Genomic DNA, 18952 nt, shown 5'->3' on the forward strand with positions numbered 1-18952 from the left:
TGTCTCCCTAAGTTTCTCAGGCTGGCCTCAGCCTCCTGAGTCACTGGGATTGCAGGTGTGTGCTACAACACATGGCTCAACAATCATACCTCATTTCACACCTATCAGATTGGCAAAAAAAAAAAAATTAAGTCTAATAATTGCAAGAAATTGAATTTTCCATACATGCAAGAGTATAAAATGGTACAGTCGCTTTGGAGAACATTTTGGCAATAACTGGTAAATTCAGTAACTGACCTAGCAGTTCCTTCTCTAGATATGTACCCTAGAGAAACTGTTTTCCATGTATTTATGTACACAGGAGCCAGAAATATCATTATAACACTGTTTGAAATAGTGACAGAATAGAAATAGAAATAACTCTTCTGTAGATGGGGAATGAATAAAATGCATTTTTTGTTCATAAAGATGGATTTATGATTTATGGATTTATTACACAGAAGTTGAATAAAATATGTTTATATGTATAACATGGATATGTTCTTGAAATATAATTGAATAAAAAGAAAGTTACAAAAGTATATGTACAATACATTCTTTATGAAAATAATGAAACATTATGAAAACACCCAGACTTTTGCTGAAAACAATAATATTTATTTGTTTTGGATGCATGTATATATACCCTAGATGTATACAGTATTTAGGAAGAATGACATGTACCAACTTCAGGACAACTCAGGGAGGCAGTGGGAAGGATTGGTCAGGAAATTAGGGCTTCAATTGTATTTGCAATTAGGTATGTATATCCTCAGAAAGAAAGAAGAAAAATTTCAAAGAAATCTTGCAATGGTACTATCTGGATAATGTGTATGTAAATAAGTATAAATATATAAATATTTATATATGTAAACATATAAATAAAATATATATTTCTAATATGATTCTAATATTGTTATCTATAATTTTATGTATATTTGAATTATTTAATTGTTGGTAATTCTATTATAAAAGTGCGACAGCCTTTGGAAGAAAAAGAAAAGTTCCAAAAAATTTTTTAATTTTTTCTGTTAATAATTACAGTCAGGGTTTACAAACCTTGGAATTTTATACCTTGCCATCTGGAATGCTAATATTTATCAATGGTTTGAGATTACTAAGCCCAATGATTAATTTTTTTTGTACTATGGATTGAACCCAGGGGTGCTTAACTACTGAGTCATATTCCCAGCCCTTTTGATTTGATTTTTTATTTTGAGACAGGATCTCATTAAATTGCTTAGGATCTTGCGAAGTTGCTAAGGCTGGCTTTGAATTTGCAATCCTCCTGCTTCAGCCTCCCAAGCCACTGGAATTATAGGTATATGCAATGATTACCTTTCTAAACAAGGAAACTGCCAAAATTTATTCTGAAGTTTTGAAATCTTTGCAGTGATTATGGATAGCAGCTCTAATATCTTGCATTTTTCCAATTTTCCCCTTAGGAAAAAGTTAAACTTTCTAGAGTTAGATAATAATTATTAAATTTTTAGTGACTATGGATGACTACCATCATCCTTAGAAAAGTAGACTTTTTATTTCTGTCACAGGATATATCCTTATTCCTTCAGAGTATGATTATTGGCCACAATAAAGGAAAAATGAGATCCTAGAATATTTTATTCCCTGGCCACCCCTCTATTTGGATTATTTCTGTACTCTGCCCAGAGAAGTAGTAACCAGTATTTGTGTTTTTGTTGGTGGTAGTGGTTTTCCGTGTGTGTGTATGTGTGTGTGTGTGTGTGTGTGTGTGTGTGTGTATAATTTTTTTAGCTGGACACAGTACCTTTATTTTTTATTTATTTTTATATGGTGCTGAGGATCTAACCCGGTGTCTCAAACATGCCAGGTAAACACTCTATACAACCGAGCCACAACCCCAGCCCCATGTTGTCGGGTTTTTTTCTTTTTCTTTTCTTTTTTTAATAGTTGGTATGGAATCTAGAGTCTCACAGAGTCGGGAGAGTGCTCTGCCACTGAGCTACTTCCCAGCCTTAACCTGCTTTTCCATTGGTTTTGTACTTAGGACCCAGGAAATTTGCAAAGTCTGGAGTGTGTTAATACAAATTTTTGCATCTATCTTTGTGAAATAAGCAACCATTTCAAACATGGATTTGGAAACAAGGGAGTAGATGAGTGGGAGAGGCAGTTGTAGTTTAAAAGTTTTTTAGTTTGAGTTTATTGTTTTGTCTTGACTATTTAATGACTCCACTCAAAATTAAACTTTCAGGAATTAATTTTGACACTTTCTCCCTCAAACATTCCCAACCTAAGGTTAACTGTGTCATTTATAAATGAGTCTTAGTGCTACAGGTAGCAACCTATGATTTTTTTCTACCCAGGAAAAAAATGCATCTACCTCATAAATTGACCTTATATATATGAGCATCTTAATTATCTCCCTAGCTTCAAAGAATTTGATTGAAAGTTGTGGATTTTTAAAATAAAATATCATGAGTATTTTACTTTCTAATCATATTTACTTTTTATAAAATTAGAATAACAACTAATATAAGGTCACACCTAGTGGAAGCTACACACTGTTAATGTAACTATGCTTTCCTATTGTGTTGGGCTGCCTCAAGGAAGGACAATTTGAGAAGATATTCAGTTGTTTTCCTTCTACTCTGGAATGTTTATTTTTACCGCAAAAACCACTGATCGTCAGGAGAAAATTAATTTCTTGCTTTCATGAGAATAAGCCAATATTGAATTAGACTAATAATGTCACTATTTGTTCAATAGATTGTCAGATAATATAATTAGAATGCTCAGAAAATTTTAAAATTTTTAAAGTAAAAATTATATCAGCAATCCATATTTCTTTGCAAACTGCTTAGTTCTTAGCTTTATCCTTTGCCCACATATTTGCTCATCTTACTAAAGTAATACATTATGTATATTAAAACAAAATTATTTGAGTTATTTTTATTGTCTTTACCTCCCACCTTTTGTACTAGTTCGTCTTACATGACAGCTTTGATGCTTTTAAATTTACAAGTTAGGTCCTAATTCAAAGCCCATGTAAAGCAAGTCTTGTAGGAGCAATAATCAAGACAGAGAGAGGGGGAGGGAGGGAGGGAGGAAGGAAGGAAGGAAGAAAGGATCAATCAACTTCCTGGCCTTAGTAGTATTCAAATGTTAGATGATATATGATAAAGGGCTCTTGAGAAATGAGTTCTTTCTGTTATTTCTACCTCCTTCTCTCACAAGGAGTGCTTAGGTCGACCTTTTGGACAATGGTAGATATTCCAAAACGTCAGTGTAAGAATCAGTAGGGATATACTGTAGGCCATATTATTCTGAGTCGATTCAGCATGAAGATTTCAGCTGCTATTATTTTGTCCACTTCAGGAAACTTCTATGGAACTCCCAAGCCTCCAGCAGAACCCAGCCCTTTCCAGCCAGATCCAGTTGATCAGGTCCTCTTTGATAATGAGTTTGACACAGAATCCCAAAGAAAACGAACAACATCTGTCAGCAAGATGGAAAGAATGGACAGCTCTCTTCCTGAAGAGGAAGAAGATGAAGACAAGGATGCTATTAATGGCAGTGGAAGCACAGGTCAGTAAACACATGAACAACTTCTAATGGATGTTATGGGTTGGCTGTACTGACATTTAATTGGAAGTAGTAAAATTTTTGCTGAAACATGGAAAGCTTCCAATGTTTTGAGAAGGCTGTGTGTAGAGTAATGTATATTTTCTGTAGAGCATCTATAAACTAAAATGGGTTGTCCCAATTTTAATAAATGTATGAAAACCTACCAGTAATAAAATAATATACCATTACTCTTATTCCTTAAAATATTTGAGGTTCATCTTTGATTCTGGAATAGGGAAATCTTATTGACTTACGTCCTATTTTATAGGATAAAAGCAAAATATAGATGTTTTATAATGTACCTTTAGCTCAAACAAAAGTACTTGGAAGTTTAGATATATGCCAGTAAAAATTATCCAAAAGGTTTGTTAATATTTTTATTTAAATTCTGAATTCACTCAAAAAATTTTATTTTTTTGCTTTGACGCTCTTATTTTTTCATTACATATAAAACCAACAGAAATTTAGTGGTGAAATATCCTATTCAGTATCCCTAAATAATTTTGTGATTCTTAAGTTTGTAACTGGGAGTGTACCAAAAACAGTGCCTGGCACAAAGTAGGAACTAAAAAAAAAAATTGTTCATGTCCCCAAGTTTGCATATCATGTCCCCATCTCCATATCATTTTCCCAAAGGACCTTGATCTTTTCTTCATCGGTTATTAAAATTTGCCATTTAGTGCTCACTTTTGGCAGCACATATACTAAAATTGGAACGATACAAAGATTATGGCCCCTGCACAAGGATGACACATAAATTTGTGAAGCATTCTATATTTTTTTGGTGGTGTTGTTTAATTTATACAGAGGACATTTTTTTCAGAGCTTGAGAAGAGAAAATAAATAGCAGAATGATAACCTATTGACTACAATAATCAATGTTTCCCAATACTTGGTAAAAGATAGGGAGATTTTCAGTCCTTGAAGCCAGGGGTTTAAAAACAAAAAGAAACAAACAAACAAAAAACCACAAGTAGGTTATTCAAATTATTTCCAACATACATTTTCTAATGAAATGAGAGAAATTAATAAAGAATATTTTTCACATGTGAAAAAAATTGCCATTTACATTATATTTATTGTTTTAATATATTCATTGTTTATTTCCCTCTCCAGATTGGGAGTTTTATTTTATCATTCTAACTTCTCACACAGTTGTGCCACATAACATGTTTAATGTTAAATGAATTACATTATATATTTGGGTGTAAAGACTGAAATTGGGGTTGGAAAGGTTTAAGGAAATTTATACATAATTCTTTAGAGATTACTAAGGGAAATTATCATATCATAATATGATATGATAGACTTTTAATATTCATGTCAAATTTGCAGTCCCACAAAATTAATTCTGTTAATATTTTAAAATGGTGAACAATAGGATTAGAGACCATGAATCTGTCCCAGTAGGGAATTATATATTCTTGACTTAGGGGGAAAGAAGATTCTTTTTTATTTTTTACATCCAAATGCAGAGCTTTATGGTGATCACTGTGATTCCCTAAGAGATAAACCTATCTGTAATATCAATAGTTTATGCTAGTCATGTACGACAGTTGTTAAACCAGATGTTTCATACTCTGATATTAATATTTAAAGAGAGCACATCCAAGAGTGTGTGGGAGTCAGTTTGTACACTCTCTATTGTGTTTAGGTACCACAGGATTTTACATTAGGTTATATATTTCTTTGTAAGAGAAAATATTCCAAGTATTTAAATGAAAAACCAGAAAATTGTTAAGGAGTAGAAGTAGGGAAAAGGTAGGTAGTGCCTTATTTGTATACATCAATACATATTTTATATCTTGCTAAATATTTAACCCCAAAGGTTGCTAATATGCCCACAAAGGATGACGTATGTTATGTTGTGATGCTAAAATTTTTTTCCAAAATAAGTATAACATAAACAGCATCTTCCCAAGTCATTGGATGTTATACAAACTCCCTTACTCAATCACTTGGAACTATATTAGAAGTATTATAGATCATAATACTTATTTCCCAAGAATGTGACTCCCTTCCAGATTGATTTCTATTTTAGGTATCTTTTTTTTTTATTTTTGTGCATAGAAAATAAATCATGCATTTTGTTTATTTTTTATTTACTCAACAAATATTTGTTGAGTGCCTTCTAAACTACTAACTGCCAGCTAGCCATTTGTACTAAATACTGGGAATAAATCAGTGAACAAAACAGACAGAAACCCCTGTCCTGATGGACTTTACCTGATAATGGGAAAGTCAAGAGATTCAGAAGTGGTCTGCATAAATGAATATCAGGTGGTGTGTTAGCCGGTACAAAAGAGAAAAGTAAAGTAGAGGAGAATGGATGAGAAATAGTGGAGTCAAACCAGGCATAGTGGCACACACCTGTAATCCCAGAGACTCAGGAGGCTGAGGCAGGAGGATCATGGATTTGAGGCCAACCTCAGCAATTTAGGGACACCCTAAACAACGTAGCAATACCCTCTCTCAAAAATAAAAAGGACTGGAGATGTGGCATAGTGGGTTCAATTCTTGATACCAAAAAAAAAAAAAAAAAAAGAAGAAAAAGAAAAGAAATAGGTCAGGGTTTGCAATTTTAAATAGGCAGAAAAGACTTGAAATAAATAAATAAACTCTAAATATCTGAGAGAAGAGCTTTCCAGACAGAGAAATGTCCTGAGTTGGAAGCATGCCTGCAATATTCAGACAACAGCAAGGAAACCAGTGTGGTTCAGTGCAGCATAGACAATGTACTATGTGTGATTGGAGCAGAGAGATGGAAGACAGAAGAGCAGGATAGAAACCAGTATGGTCAGTCAAATAATGAGGGGTGGGAAGGAATGCATATTACACAAGGTCTTGTAGGTACTTAGAATAATTTTGGCTGTAACTGAAATTAGAAACTATGATAAGGTTTTGAGTAAAAGAGTACACAACCGATTTAACAGGCTCATTCTGCATACTGTGTTGAGAATAGACACAGGATGGCAGGGTATTAACGTTTAGAGTTACTATTGATATATGGTTTGTACTTCCAGCCATGTTTGATTATTTATCCTTTTTTTTAAATTTAGTTTGTTTCTCCATGATTATCTTCCCCCCCGCCCTCTGTCTTTACCGAGGCACTTCCCACTGATGGTTTTGGTTATTGTTTTTCATTTCTTCCTCATGTAGTGTTTTGCTCAAGATGCTTTGCAATGCTGGTTTTCTGGCTGCAAATTCTTTTAACTTTTGTTTATCATGAAAGATTTTTATTTCGTTGTCATACCTGAAGCTTAATTTTGCTGGATACAGAATTCTTGGTTGGCATCCATTGTCTTTCAGTGTTTGAAATACATTGTTCCATGACCTTCTTGCTTTCAGCGTCTTTGATGAAAAATCCGTTGTTAACCTTATTGGTTTACCCCTAAATGTAATCTGCCTCCTTTCTCTTGTAGCTTTTAATATTTTCTCTTTGTTCTGTATATTGGATATCTTCATAACAATGTGTCTTGGCGTTGGTCTACTGTGATTTTGTATGCTCGGTGTCCTGTATGCATCTACAATTTGTATATCCGTTTCCTTTTTTATTTCTGGAAAGTTTTCTGTAATTATTTCATTCAGCAGGTTACTCATTCCCTTGGTTTGAAACTCTATACCTTCCTCTATCCCGATGACTCTTAAATTTGTTTTTTTTATGTTATCCCATATCTCTTGGATGTTTTTCTAGTGATTTTTTACCTGCCTTTCTGAGTTGGCTAGACTCTTTTGAAGATGATATATTTTGTCTTCATTATCTGACGTTCTGGCTTTTACTTGCTCCACTCTGTTAGTGATACTCTCATTTGAGTTTTTAATTTGGTTTATAGTTTCCTTCATTTCTAGAATTATTGGTTGATTTTTTTTATAATCTCTATCTCTTGATAAAGATGCTTAACTTCTTCTTTTATCTGTTTATGTAATTCGTTTTCAATGTGTTCTTTCACTGTTTGAATTTGCTGTCTCATATCCTCTTTAAGGTTCCATTCCATCTGTCTAAGGTATTCCTTGAGTTCTTTATATGACCATTTTTCTGATGACTCTAGGTCCTCCTGAATATTTAGGCTGTCCTGCATTGTTTGTACTCCTTTTCTTCCTTGCTTCTTCATACTGCTCATGTTACTTCTAATTCTGTTTGACTGCTGAGTTACTGTTTACGCCTATAAATTTATTTGATGCTTGGGAGGAAAGGTATTAGAAGGGAAGAAGTCACTAAAGAGAATGAGAGTAAGCAGGTAGAATTCAAGGAAGGGGGAATAAGAAAATTGAAAAGAAATGAAAAGACAAAAGAAGAAAAAAGATAGGAAATTTTAAAAAAAATTTTTAAATAATAATAAAAAAATTAAAATTAAAATTAGAAGAAAAAATTTTTTAAAAAATTTAAAAAACAACAAGAAAGAAAAATGAAAATGAAAAAAAAACCCAAATCAAAAAAAAAAAAAAAGCTAATAAATGCAGTCTTAGAGTTTGATTAACTTCTCTTCCAGTAGGTGGCGCTGTGCCCACCAGGCCAAGCTTCTCCTGTCAATACGCGGGAACCAATCACTGTGCAGCAGGTGCTCCTCCCAGACTGGGCGAGTCTCCAATCTTGAGTGCCTAGGGCCTCCTCTTGTGTCTAGTCACTTCCTCACTTTTCCTCTAGCCAGGCCCCTCTCACCCGTGACGCTCACCACAATACTGGCTACACGCCAGGTCTGCTGCTCCTGGGAGCCCTGTTTTCATGAATGACTGGACACACTCTCCCTGTTTGCCATTCCCTCAGACCCTAAGTTTGTAGAGCTTGGGGCTGAGAACCCTCAGCGAATTTTACTTGCCCTCCGGTAGCCACGCCCCCAGTAGCTGGTGCAAGAGACCTCAGTTGTCAGCACTGGTGGGAGCGGTAGCCCGGAGTTCCAGGCCACGGGTCCCGCGCCACTTCTGAGAATTCCCTCGGTCTGGCTGTCGCGCTCACGGGAGAGCTGGGAGGGGCCCTTGTGGGAGAGCTGGAAGGGGCCCTTAAGGTTTCCCCGATGTGTGGAGAGGGAAGGCTAGGGGATTACACACCTGTAGCCGCAGGATTCAATGAAGTTATCTCCTCCGCCGCATTCTGGTGACGTCAGTTCTCTGCCATGGTGGTATCTCTTGCAAATGGCGACAGTTCGTTTCCCTTTGCCGGGTGACCAATGCAACGGGTGGGTCCTTACTGTCTCTCCCAAGCCCCGTTTCAAACCTGTGGCCACTGCCTATGAAGGCTCCATTGGCATTTACCTCTGTAGGATCAGAAGGGCTGACCAGTTGTTTCGGCCGGATGGATTAGTGCTGAATCACAGCTGTTAGTCTGCGGGAAGCAGGCGAATGGGAGCTTGAATTCAGCCGATCCGGGCTCAGTGTGTGTTCTGAGAGGCCCAGACTGTTCGCCCCAGATCCACGTCAGCTCAGCATTGCCTAGTGATCCTGAGCAAACAGCATTTAGACTGTTTACGCCTCCCTATGCCCGCACAGCTGAAGAGGTCAGAGACTTGATCTCTCCGCGCCTGCCGCCCTGTTGGATCTCCTTGAAGTTTTTACAATGATATTATTGTGTAACATCATTTAAATTCTAGAAACAAATTGTGAGTGCATGAATTATTGACTTCCTATACAATAACCAAATTTTAGTGAACTTGCTTATATTATAGAATCTGGGACTCTAAAAGGATTTTAATATTACCCTAAAATTATATTTAACAACGAAGTCTAATGAGTATAATTTTATTATTTATTTAGTTAGTTGGTAGGTAAATGCCCTACCTCTGAGCTATATCCCCAGCCCTTGAGTGTAATTCTTTTTTTAAACTGTCAATGGACCTTTATTTTATGTATCAGTTTATTTATATGTGGTGCTGAGAATTGAATCCAGTGCCTCACACATGCTAGATAATCACTCTACCACTGAGCCACAACCCCAGCCCCTTGAGTATAATTTTTAAAGACAAATTTTATTTAAAGGCCTGTTTTAAAAGTGTATGAGCATGGTTCTGAGGTTGTAGCTCAGTGCAAGAGTGCATGCCTAGCATGTGTGAGGCACTGGGTTCGATTCTCAGCACCACATATAAATAAATTAATTAAAAAATAAAAAGTTCATTGACAACTAAAAAAGTGGTTTTTAAATGTATGAGCAGCTTAGTGTAGCAGTTAAGAGCAAAGGCCACTTAGATTCAAATCTTAGCTTTGGGGTTGGGTTTGTGGCTCAGTGATAGAGCGCTTGCCTAGAATATGTGAGGCACTGGGTTCAATCCTCAGCACCACATAACTATAAATAAATAAAAATAAAGTATATTAAAAAAATCCTAGCTTTGCTATTTAATGACTATGTAACCTTGACTAAGTTAACTTAACCTCTCTTTTAGTTTTCTCAATTTATAAAATGAGTTTAATAATAATATATACTGGGTTGCTGTGAGGATTATGAGTTAATGTTAATCACTTAGAATAGAGCTTGACATATGCATAATTATGTATAAATACTGGTGATGCTACTGTTAGGATTTATACTGAATTGAATCCACAGTTGTTTTGTTGCTACTCTCCCAGACTAGCATCAGATATACTCTAGGGGTTAATGTGAATTAGTAAATAAAAAGAATTGGGTATGTTTATTTGTTATCTCAAAATTTATAGCAGAATGTGGACATAATAAGTAAATTTGAAATATATAATTGCACAAATATGTGTGTGTGTGTATGTGTGTATATATATATGAAATGAAAGCGGATCTATTACACCGAAATAGAGGTTCAGCCAAGAGATTTATTGGAAGCAAGGAGATGGCTGCCCACCCACTAGAGTGGGGACAGCAGCTGCACACTCATCCTCACTGGGTTAAGTAGGTCTGTTAGAGGACCGGCACGAGCTGATTAGGCCTGAAAATTCAAAGGGGCAATGCTCTCTCGTGGGGTTTATATATTTTATATATATACATATATAAAAAATGTTTGGCATTTTGTTAGAAATGAAGAGGGACTTAAAGAAGAGTATAACTCTGCCTACTTTTCATGCTGTTCTCTTTTGAACAATGACAGAAAACAGAGAGAGGCATTCTGAGTCATCTGACTGGATGAAGACTGTTCCAAGTTATAACCAAACAAATAGCTCCGTGGACTTTAGAAATTATATGATGAGAGATGAGACTCTGGAACCACTACCCAAAAACTGGGAGATGGCCTATACTGACACGGGGATGATCTACTTCATTGAGTAAGCAAATGTCTGTATCTCTTCTAATCTGCCCTGTCACTGTGAGGATTGTCTGGAATGGTGTTAATCTCATTTTGGTTGTGTGCCTTTCATTTCTTTTTCTTTGTTTAAAAATGTTTTTTATACAAGTAAGAGTTGATTTTTAATCTAGGTATTTCCCTGGATACCATTTCATTTTATTTGACTTGGATAAAGGAAGAATATATTTGACCTCTATTTTATAGAAGTAGGGAGATCGAAAATACACTCATCACTAATGATGGAAAATGTAAAGAATAAAGGAGGCTTAGCTTTGCCCTTTTTTTTTAACTTTAGGGTAGATCATCCAACTTCATAAGCATATTAAGAATTATCATCATGGCAGAGTACATATTATTATCTTAACTAAGTATTGTCAGTCCTAGAATTTAGGTTTGATGTATTCAAACAATATAGGTAAATAATATAGGAAGAAATTTCACTGATCCTCAGAGTAACTGATACACTATAGATGCATAAAAGTAAAAATTTTTATGGAAAGCATTATTAATGTAATATTCATAAAGTACTGAATACCACATGATTAGATCAACCTAAAACTGAATGTTGTTTGCATCAGAGAATAATATTATGCAAATAATTTACTAAAAGTTTCATTATGAAGTTTTTTTAAAATTTTTATGCACTTGTTATTCTCATTTAAAGCAGTGTGTTCAGAGTTAGAAGATTAATATAGTGAAGTTATAGAATATTGACAAATAACAGTTAAGTATTGAGGACTGGGCACTACACATAAAGAATATATATTCAGAAGTTAATTAAGATGAGGGACTTGAATCTGTTTCCTCAAATGGTTCTAATTCCAGATCCTTCCCATAGAATAAGCACCTTGCTGTACTAAGTAGCATTTAGTATTCAAGAAACATAGATCTTGAGTATATGTTATTCTCTTTACCATATGCAGAAATTAATAAATTTATATAAACATTATACAAAACAGACATACAAGATATACTTCTCTCTATGGAATTTAAGGGATACTTTTTTTTAAAAAGTATTGGGAAGTGAACCCAGGTGAATTCAACCACTGACCCACGTCCCCAGTCTTTTTTTATTTTTAATTTTGAGGCAGGGTCGCCTAAGTTGCTTAGGACCTCACTAAGTTTCTGAGGCTGGCTTTGAACATGCAATCCTCTTGCTTCAGCCTTCTGAGCCACTGGGATTACAGGTGTATGCTACCACACCCCAGAAACTTAAGGGATTCTTTAAGGTTAGAAGTGGCTAAAATATCTTTAGAAACAGATTATGAGACATTGGATCTGACAATACTTCACTCAACAAATAGAGATAAGTAAGTATGTTATGGAGGTGCAGAGAATGTATAAAAGAATTCTCTTTATAGTTTAATATTATTTGAATGTATTAAAAACATAAATGTAAGGCCCAAACTATAAACTTTCTAGAGGAAAAGCTTCATGACATTGGATTTGGCAGGAACTTCTGACACCAAAAACAGAGGCAACAAAGCAGGATAGACAAGTGGGACCACATCAGACTTGGACACTTCCACACAGCAAAGAACACTGGCAGGAGAAATTATCTTCATATTGGATAAGGGGTTAATATTTAGAATACTTGAAAATTTACTCTAGATAAAGCTATAGTCAATATGTTTGATTTGTGTTTAACTAGCTTGGTGTATTTGTGTTAAAGTCTGCATCTGTAAGAAAAGAATATTAACATAGGTCCATAGTCTTTAGTTATTACAGGTTAGGAATAGCCTGAAAACAGCTCTTTTTTTTAACCTTGGGAAATATCAGGCAAAATTCAACAGGATTGCCTTTATCTGCTGATTTAATCAATAAAATTTTGGCTCATTGGAATCAAAGTTGGGCTTTTCTCATATAGCAGTTTTGAGTTTGGGTTAGCAGGATACCTCCATGGTTTTGTTGTGGGTTTTTTCCCCTCTAACCATCTGTGTACTCCTAGACCTCTTTGAGTTCCGATTCCTTTCATTTTGTTAAAACTGACTTAACTGATTTTTACTTGGAGAGATTATCTCTCTGAAAGAGTGAAATAAGCACAGACTTTCTAGAAACACTCTCCATTTTTTTTTCTACATAGATTACCTGTTATCAGCAGACCAAAAAAAAAAAAAAAAAAAAAAGCCACGTTCATATATCTCTCTAAGCAGCTCTGGGGTTAGAAAAGGCATAGGAGATACGGTTAATGCCCTGAAATCACTGACTTCATCTCCTAAGAGTGGACAAGGCAGAGAGTACTGAGTTTATCTCATGTTAAAGATACTGAGGAAAAAACGTATTCACATAGTTATTCTAACAGTTCTTTAATAATTAATTTACATTTTGTTGCCATCCTATATATTCTTCTGCAAATTTTTCTTCTTTAATATCTTTGTATTTCAGAGACTTAAGCTAACAGTGTCTACTTAGCAGTGTGATAATTTCATTTTAGCATTACTTTTTACTGCATGGTGACTTGACCTGAAGCTGGCTGACTGGCTTGTAATGGAATTAAACAGACACTGCTCTCTGAAAGTATCTTTGACTTGTATAGAAAGAAGCAGGGTCAAGTTATTTTTTTTTCTCCCCCCACCCTGGCCCCCTGCAGGATGAACAAACACATTGTTTTTCCTTGCATGTTGCAGAAACAGCCACTTTAAAACTTTTATTTTATCCTATTTATTGTAAGGAGTCCCTGTGAGGGCAGAAATTTTGTCTGATAATTTGTCTCTATATTCCTAGACCCCAGGACAGTACATATATATCATAGATACTCAAGAAACAGTATTTTTCTGAAGGAAGAAAAGAAGAAATTCAGCCAGCAAGCTAATAAGGTTTTAAATGCAACTTAGCTGGCTAGGTGATGCAGTCTATGACTCTGTGCCCACCCTTTGAAATGTTTTTGACTGCTTGAAAAAGTGTTTTTCTGTACTTGGCAATTGATCCCTTCTTTAAAGTCTTCATTCTCAAATTAGTGCCTCTAGCATTATCTTTCTGTCTTGGTAGTTTTGAAGTAACAGACTGAGAACAATAAGATTATTGAATTTGAGGAATACAAATGGAGGCTGTAGGAGATAAATGTTCCAATACCATATGCTTTTTAGTCACTTTTAATCTTAGCTTTGGAATTACTTTTCTTCCTCTTTATTTTGCTATTTCTAATTGAGATCTTTATTCTACAGCCACAATACCAAGACGACCACCTGGTTGGATCCTCGTCTCTGTAAAAAAGCCAAAGCCCCTGAAGACTGTGAAGATGGAGGTAGAGATTCAGAATTTTTTTATACTATGCGTATCCTCTTAATCCTTTCTTACTCTTCTTGCTTAGTGAGTTTTTCAAAACCCTAAACAAACCATAATGTACATAAATAAGGATGGATATCATAATCAACTGAGTATGGTAATTATGCCATATATATACATATACATATATGGTAATTATGTTATATGCATATAAATAATTTATGAGAAAATTTATTTATCTCCTGTATGAGGATTGTAATTCTCTCTCTTTAAAAATTTAATAAAAATAAATTTCCCTGTTTTTAACATATGCCCTAAATACAAACTGTAAAATTCTAAGTTGAGGCTGTGGTTATGGCTCAGCGGTAGAGCATTCGCCTCTCACATGTGAGACCCTGGGTTCGATCCTCAGCACCACATAAAAATAAATAAACAAAATAAAGATTGTGCCCATGTATAACTAAAAAAAAAATTTTTAAATCCTAAGTAACTATTCAGTAAATTAGGTGTGTTCCCAACCACAATGTAGCTCTGTCATATCTGTTGAGCATTCAAATATATACTTAATTTATTATATACTGGGATAATTGCTAGTGTCTATAACTATTCCTTAGCTAAAATTAGGACGGCAATACAAACTTAGTGAAAGTCTATAATATATCCCCCTGCCACACACAAAATTTTTCTTACTTAATGGAAAAATTATTTCTGTAAACATCGTCAGATAGTCTTATCTGTCTTGTATGTTATATGTTCTATAAATTTTATAGTTTTTAAGTAAGTAGAATTTATCTCATCCAAAATTGTTTGCTATATCTTCTTGAAAATAAGGTGCAATCAAACAGAATTACCATGTTTTGTCCAGCATGACTATAATAGGAAGAATTTTTCTAGGGAAAAAAAACAGTTGAAAATGGAATTATTCAGACTTTTTTTTATAATGACATCAAAAAAATTGGAAATCTTGAAATACATCTGTTAGAAGATGCAAGTTCTTAACAATGAAAACTACAAAACATCATTGAAAGAAGTTAATAAGGATCCATAATAATGGGTGAGATGTACTGCACTCATGGATTGAATCCCACAATATTGTTAATGGTATCCATTCTCATAAATTGATTTCTAGATTCAATACTGTCCTAATCAAAATTCAAATAGATTATTTTGGGGGAACTAACAAACCTATTGTAAAATAATCTGGAAATACAGAGGCTTTGGTAGTCAGACAACCTTTAAAAAAACAAATTTAGAGGACTTCCTATAAAGCTATAGTAAGACAGTGTGTTAATGGCACAGGATAAACAAATAGATCAATGTAACAGAATAGAGTCCAGAAATAGATGCACACATATCTGATTACTTGATTATGAAGCAAATTGCCAAATCAATGCAATGAGAAAAGGAAATTGTCTTTAACAAATGGTGCTGATGTAAGTTTATATTCACATAGAAATTTGAGCTTCGGTGATTCCTCATTCCATACACAAAAAGAAGGATCAAAAGCCTAGCACAAAAGCTAAAACCATGGATCTGGGGTTTTGACTCAGTGGTAGAGCATGGATGTAGCTTAGTGGTAAAGCACTCTTGTGTTCAATTCACAGTACCCCCCCCCAAAGAAGTTATATATAAATTATCATATGACCTAGTAATTCCACTCCTGGATATCTACTCAAGAGGAATGAGAATATATGTCCACACAAAAATTTGTATGCATGTGTTTGTAGCAGCACTATTTATAATATCTAAAAAGTGAAAACAACCCAAATGTTCACTAGCCAATGAATGGATAAATAAAATGTGATGTAACCCTACAATGGAATAGTATTCAACAATAAAAAGGGCCAAAATACTGTACACACATGAACCTTAAAAACGTTATGCTACATGAAAGAAACTAGAAAACCAGATGTTGTATGACTCCATTTATATGAAATGTCAGCAATGGGCAAATCTATGTAAACAGACAATAGGTTAGTGGTTACCTAGATCTAAGGATTGTGATAGAGATTAACTATAAAAAACAGGAAAGGATGTTATTGGAGGGATGGAGATATTCTAAAACTGGATTGTAGTGTTAATAGCATACTAAGTAAATTATTAAAAATTATTGTTATATACTTAAAACAGATGAATTTTATAGTATGTAAATTATACCTCAATAATGTTTTTTAAAATAAATGACCAAAGGACTTACATACTTCACAAAAGAAGTAGCTTTCACTGTCAGTTTACTAAATCTTTAGTATTGTCCTCTGTTTCAAATTATATTTGTGTTTTTCTTTTGTTTTTGAGCCTTTGTTTTTGATTGTCCAATTTTTTTTTTTAAGATGATGCTAGGGGTCCAACCCAGGGCCTTGCACATTCTAGGCAAATGCTCTATTTACTACTGAGCTACACTCCCAGCTCCAAAATAAACCTATTAAATTTGACATCCTCCTCACCTCACACCTCTCTTTCTATCATGTATACCATCCTCCTAATCATCTGGACCCAAATCCTTGCAATCACATTTGCTTCTTCTTCTCTTGTTGCTTTATTTCCTATATAGTTTCTAAGCCCTGTTGCTTTTTTCTTTTTCCTGTTTTGCCAATATATTATTATTCAGAATATTCAATATATAGAAAAAACTGAAAGAATTTTGCAGTGACATATATATATATAATAAATTTTATATTTATTTTATATATATATATATATATAATCAATCACTGCAAAATTCTGTCACTGTCTTTCTGTGGGGATGGATATATCCATCCCCACATTGTAATATTATAATTAACATTTTGCTACATTTGCTTTTTTTTGGTGGGGGAGGGTGGTTTACTGGAGAGTAAACCTAGGGCCTTGAGCACACTGGGCAGACTCTACCACTAAACTTCAAACCCAGCCTATACTTGCTTTTTCACATAGCTATCTAGTTATCTATTTTCTTCTATCCATGCTTTTTCCTTTATATTATATCTTCTTCATTCTTTTGATTACCATGCATATTTGAGTATTCTTGATCATCTTTCTTCCTCTACTTAATTCTATCCCTTAAATATATCCTTTATGCCAATGGTATGAAAATAGTGGTACTCAAACTATCTATTGATATACAGGAAGAGAATGTTAGAACTTATTTTCCATAATATAATTATTACAAATATATATAAATATAAATGTATTACTATATGTAAATTAAGCTTCATTATCATTTTCTGTGCAGATTGGTAACAACATTCTTACTCATTCCATATGTCAAATTATCACATGTGCTACTTGCAGTATCTGAGGGACAAATTAGTATGACACTGTTCAGTGGCAAGGTACTGATAATTATTTAATTGCTTCCTTTTTAAACATCTGGTTTTATATATGCTTGTTTTATTCATATTAGAGTAATACATATGTACATGTAAATAAATTTATATATATCTTGTGAGTATATGTTCAGATTTTTACAGAGAAGCCGGCAGGATCAAAAACCTTCAATACCACTAAATTAATACTAATACCACTAAATTAATACTAATACCACTAAATTATACCCAATTAATACCACTAAATTAATATTTTTAAAATGTAACTACCTCTCCCTTGCTCTCTATTGTCACCCAGACTCCTTGGTAAAAAGCATAAAGATCATTTTTAATAACTGAACCATATTCTGTATTTTCAAAATATTTTCATGTCATAAATCTGATGTAGTAATGTTTTTTCCTTTGTCATATGCCCATTTCTTCTGTTAGGAACTAAACTTGTTCCCTCTGTCTTCCTGGCTTATACATACTATTCTTCTAAGCTCAAATCTAAAATATGATTTCCTTTTTTTTTTTGTATCAAGGATTGAACGTAGGGGCATTTAACCATTGAGTCACATCCCTGGTACATTCTTTTTATGTTTTATTTTGAGATAGGGTCTTGCTAAGTTACTTAGGGCCTCACTAAGTTGCTAAGTCTGGCCTCGAACTTTGCGATGCTCCTGGTTTAGCCTCCCAACCTGATGGGATTACAAGCATGTGCCCTCGCCCAACTTAAAGTATAATTTCTTATCCTCTTCTGTCTTTCTTTTCCATGTCAAAATTAATGTTCTCTTCTTTATACTCAGTATGACTTATATTGTATCATAACATAATACCATGCTTTTTTTTACTTTGTACTTTGAACCCAGGAGTGCCTTATCACTGAGCTACATCCCTAGTCTTTTTTTTTTTTTTTTTTTGGCTTTTGTTGTTTGTTTGTTTGTTTGTTTTGAGAGAGGGTCTTACAAATTTTCTAGACTGGCCTTGAACTTGCAATCCTCTTTGCCTCAACCTCCTGAGTCACTGGGATTACAGGCTAGATACCACAGTCTTAAAGAACAATGGTTTTGTCTTATTCAATTGTATATTCCTTCAGTAGAGATTTAAATGTTTGGAAAGAGGGAGAGAAGAAAGCTAGGAATAAAAAGCGAAGGAGAAAGGAAGGGAAGGAAGGCAGGAAAGAAGCTACTGTCTTCTGAATTAATTTGGTCACCTTCCTTGGAAATATTTTTTAATTCTGTTAGGTTTGGGAAAGGGCAATAAACAGTAAGCCTGTCTTCATTTACTGGTTGGGAATCAAGAGAAAAATAAGACACAGGCAAACAGATGAGATCAGAATGCCAGTTGAGTGTGACTTCAGCCCTGCGGCTATGTGGGCTTAATGATATTTTATTTACCCTTACAGGAGGCAGAGCTAAGCACTCAGTCTCTAGCTTCTGTGTTCAACCGCAGGTCTCCTCCCATGAGGCAGGCATGGCAGAGGACAGACCAGAATGCACCTCTGCAGGCAGGTGGCATCCAAAACAAGAGACTCTGGAGTCTCTAGCTGAGCAAGCATATTGAGGTTGTTCTGTAAAACTCACAAGTCAGATAAGACATCCACTTATCATTGGGAAGAAA

General features: G+C 34.5%; 1 protein-coding gene and 1 non-coding gene across 3 annotated transcripts in view; both read left to right on the top strand.

The window, feature by feature from the left end:
• Positions 1-18952, top strand: part of Magi3 (membrane associated guanylate kinase, WW and PDZ domain containing 3) — a 233731-nt gene that overhangs the window by 159642 nt on the left and 55137 nt on the right. For both annotated transcript variants that reach the window (XM_026394189.2, XM_026394188.2), the window contains exons 4-6: positions 3334-3543; positions 10626-10800; positions 13985-14064. In XM_026394189.2, the coding sequence (XP_026249974.1) occupies positions 3334-3543; positions 10626-10800; positions 13985-14064 (465 nt within the window). The remainder of the gene's footprint in view (positions 1-3333; positions 3544-10625; positions 10801-13984; positions 14065-18952) is intronic.
• LOC113186685 (U6 spliceosomal RNA) lies at positions 4262-4363 on the top strand. The gene has a single exon (XR_003301324.1). It is a non-coding gene; the product is annotated as a U6 spliceosomal RNA (small nuclear RNA).

This window comes from Urocitellus parryii, chromosome 11 (genome assembly GCF_045843805.1).
Source record: "Urocitellus parryii isolate mUroPar1 chromosome 11, mUroPar1.hap1, whole genome shotgun sequence".
NCBI classification, from domain to species: Eukaryota; Metazoa; Chordata; class Mammalia; order Rodentia; family Sciuridae; genus Urocitellus; species Urocitellus parryii.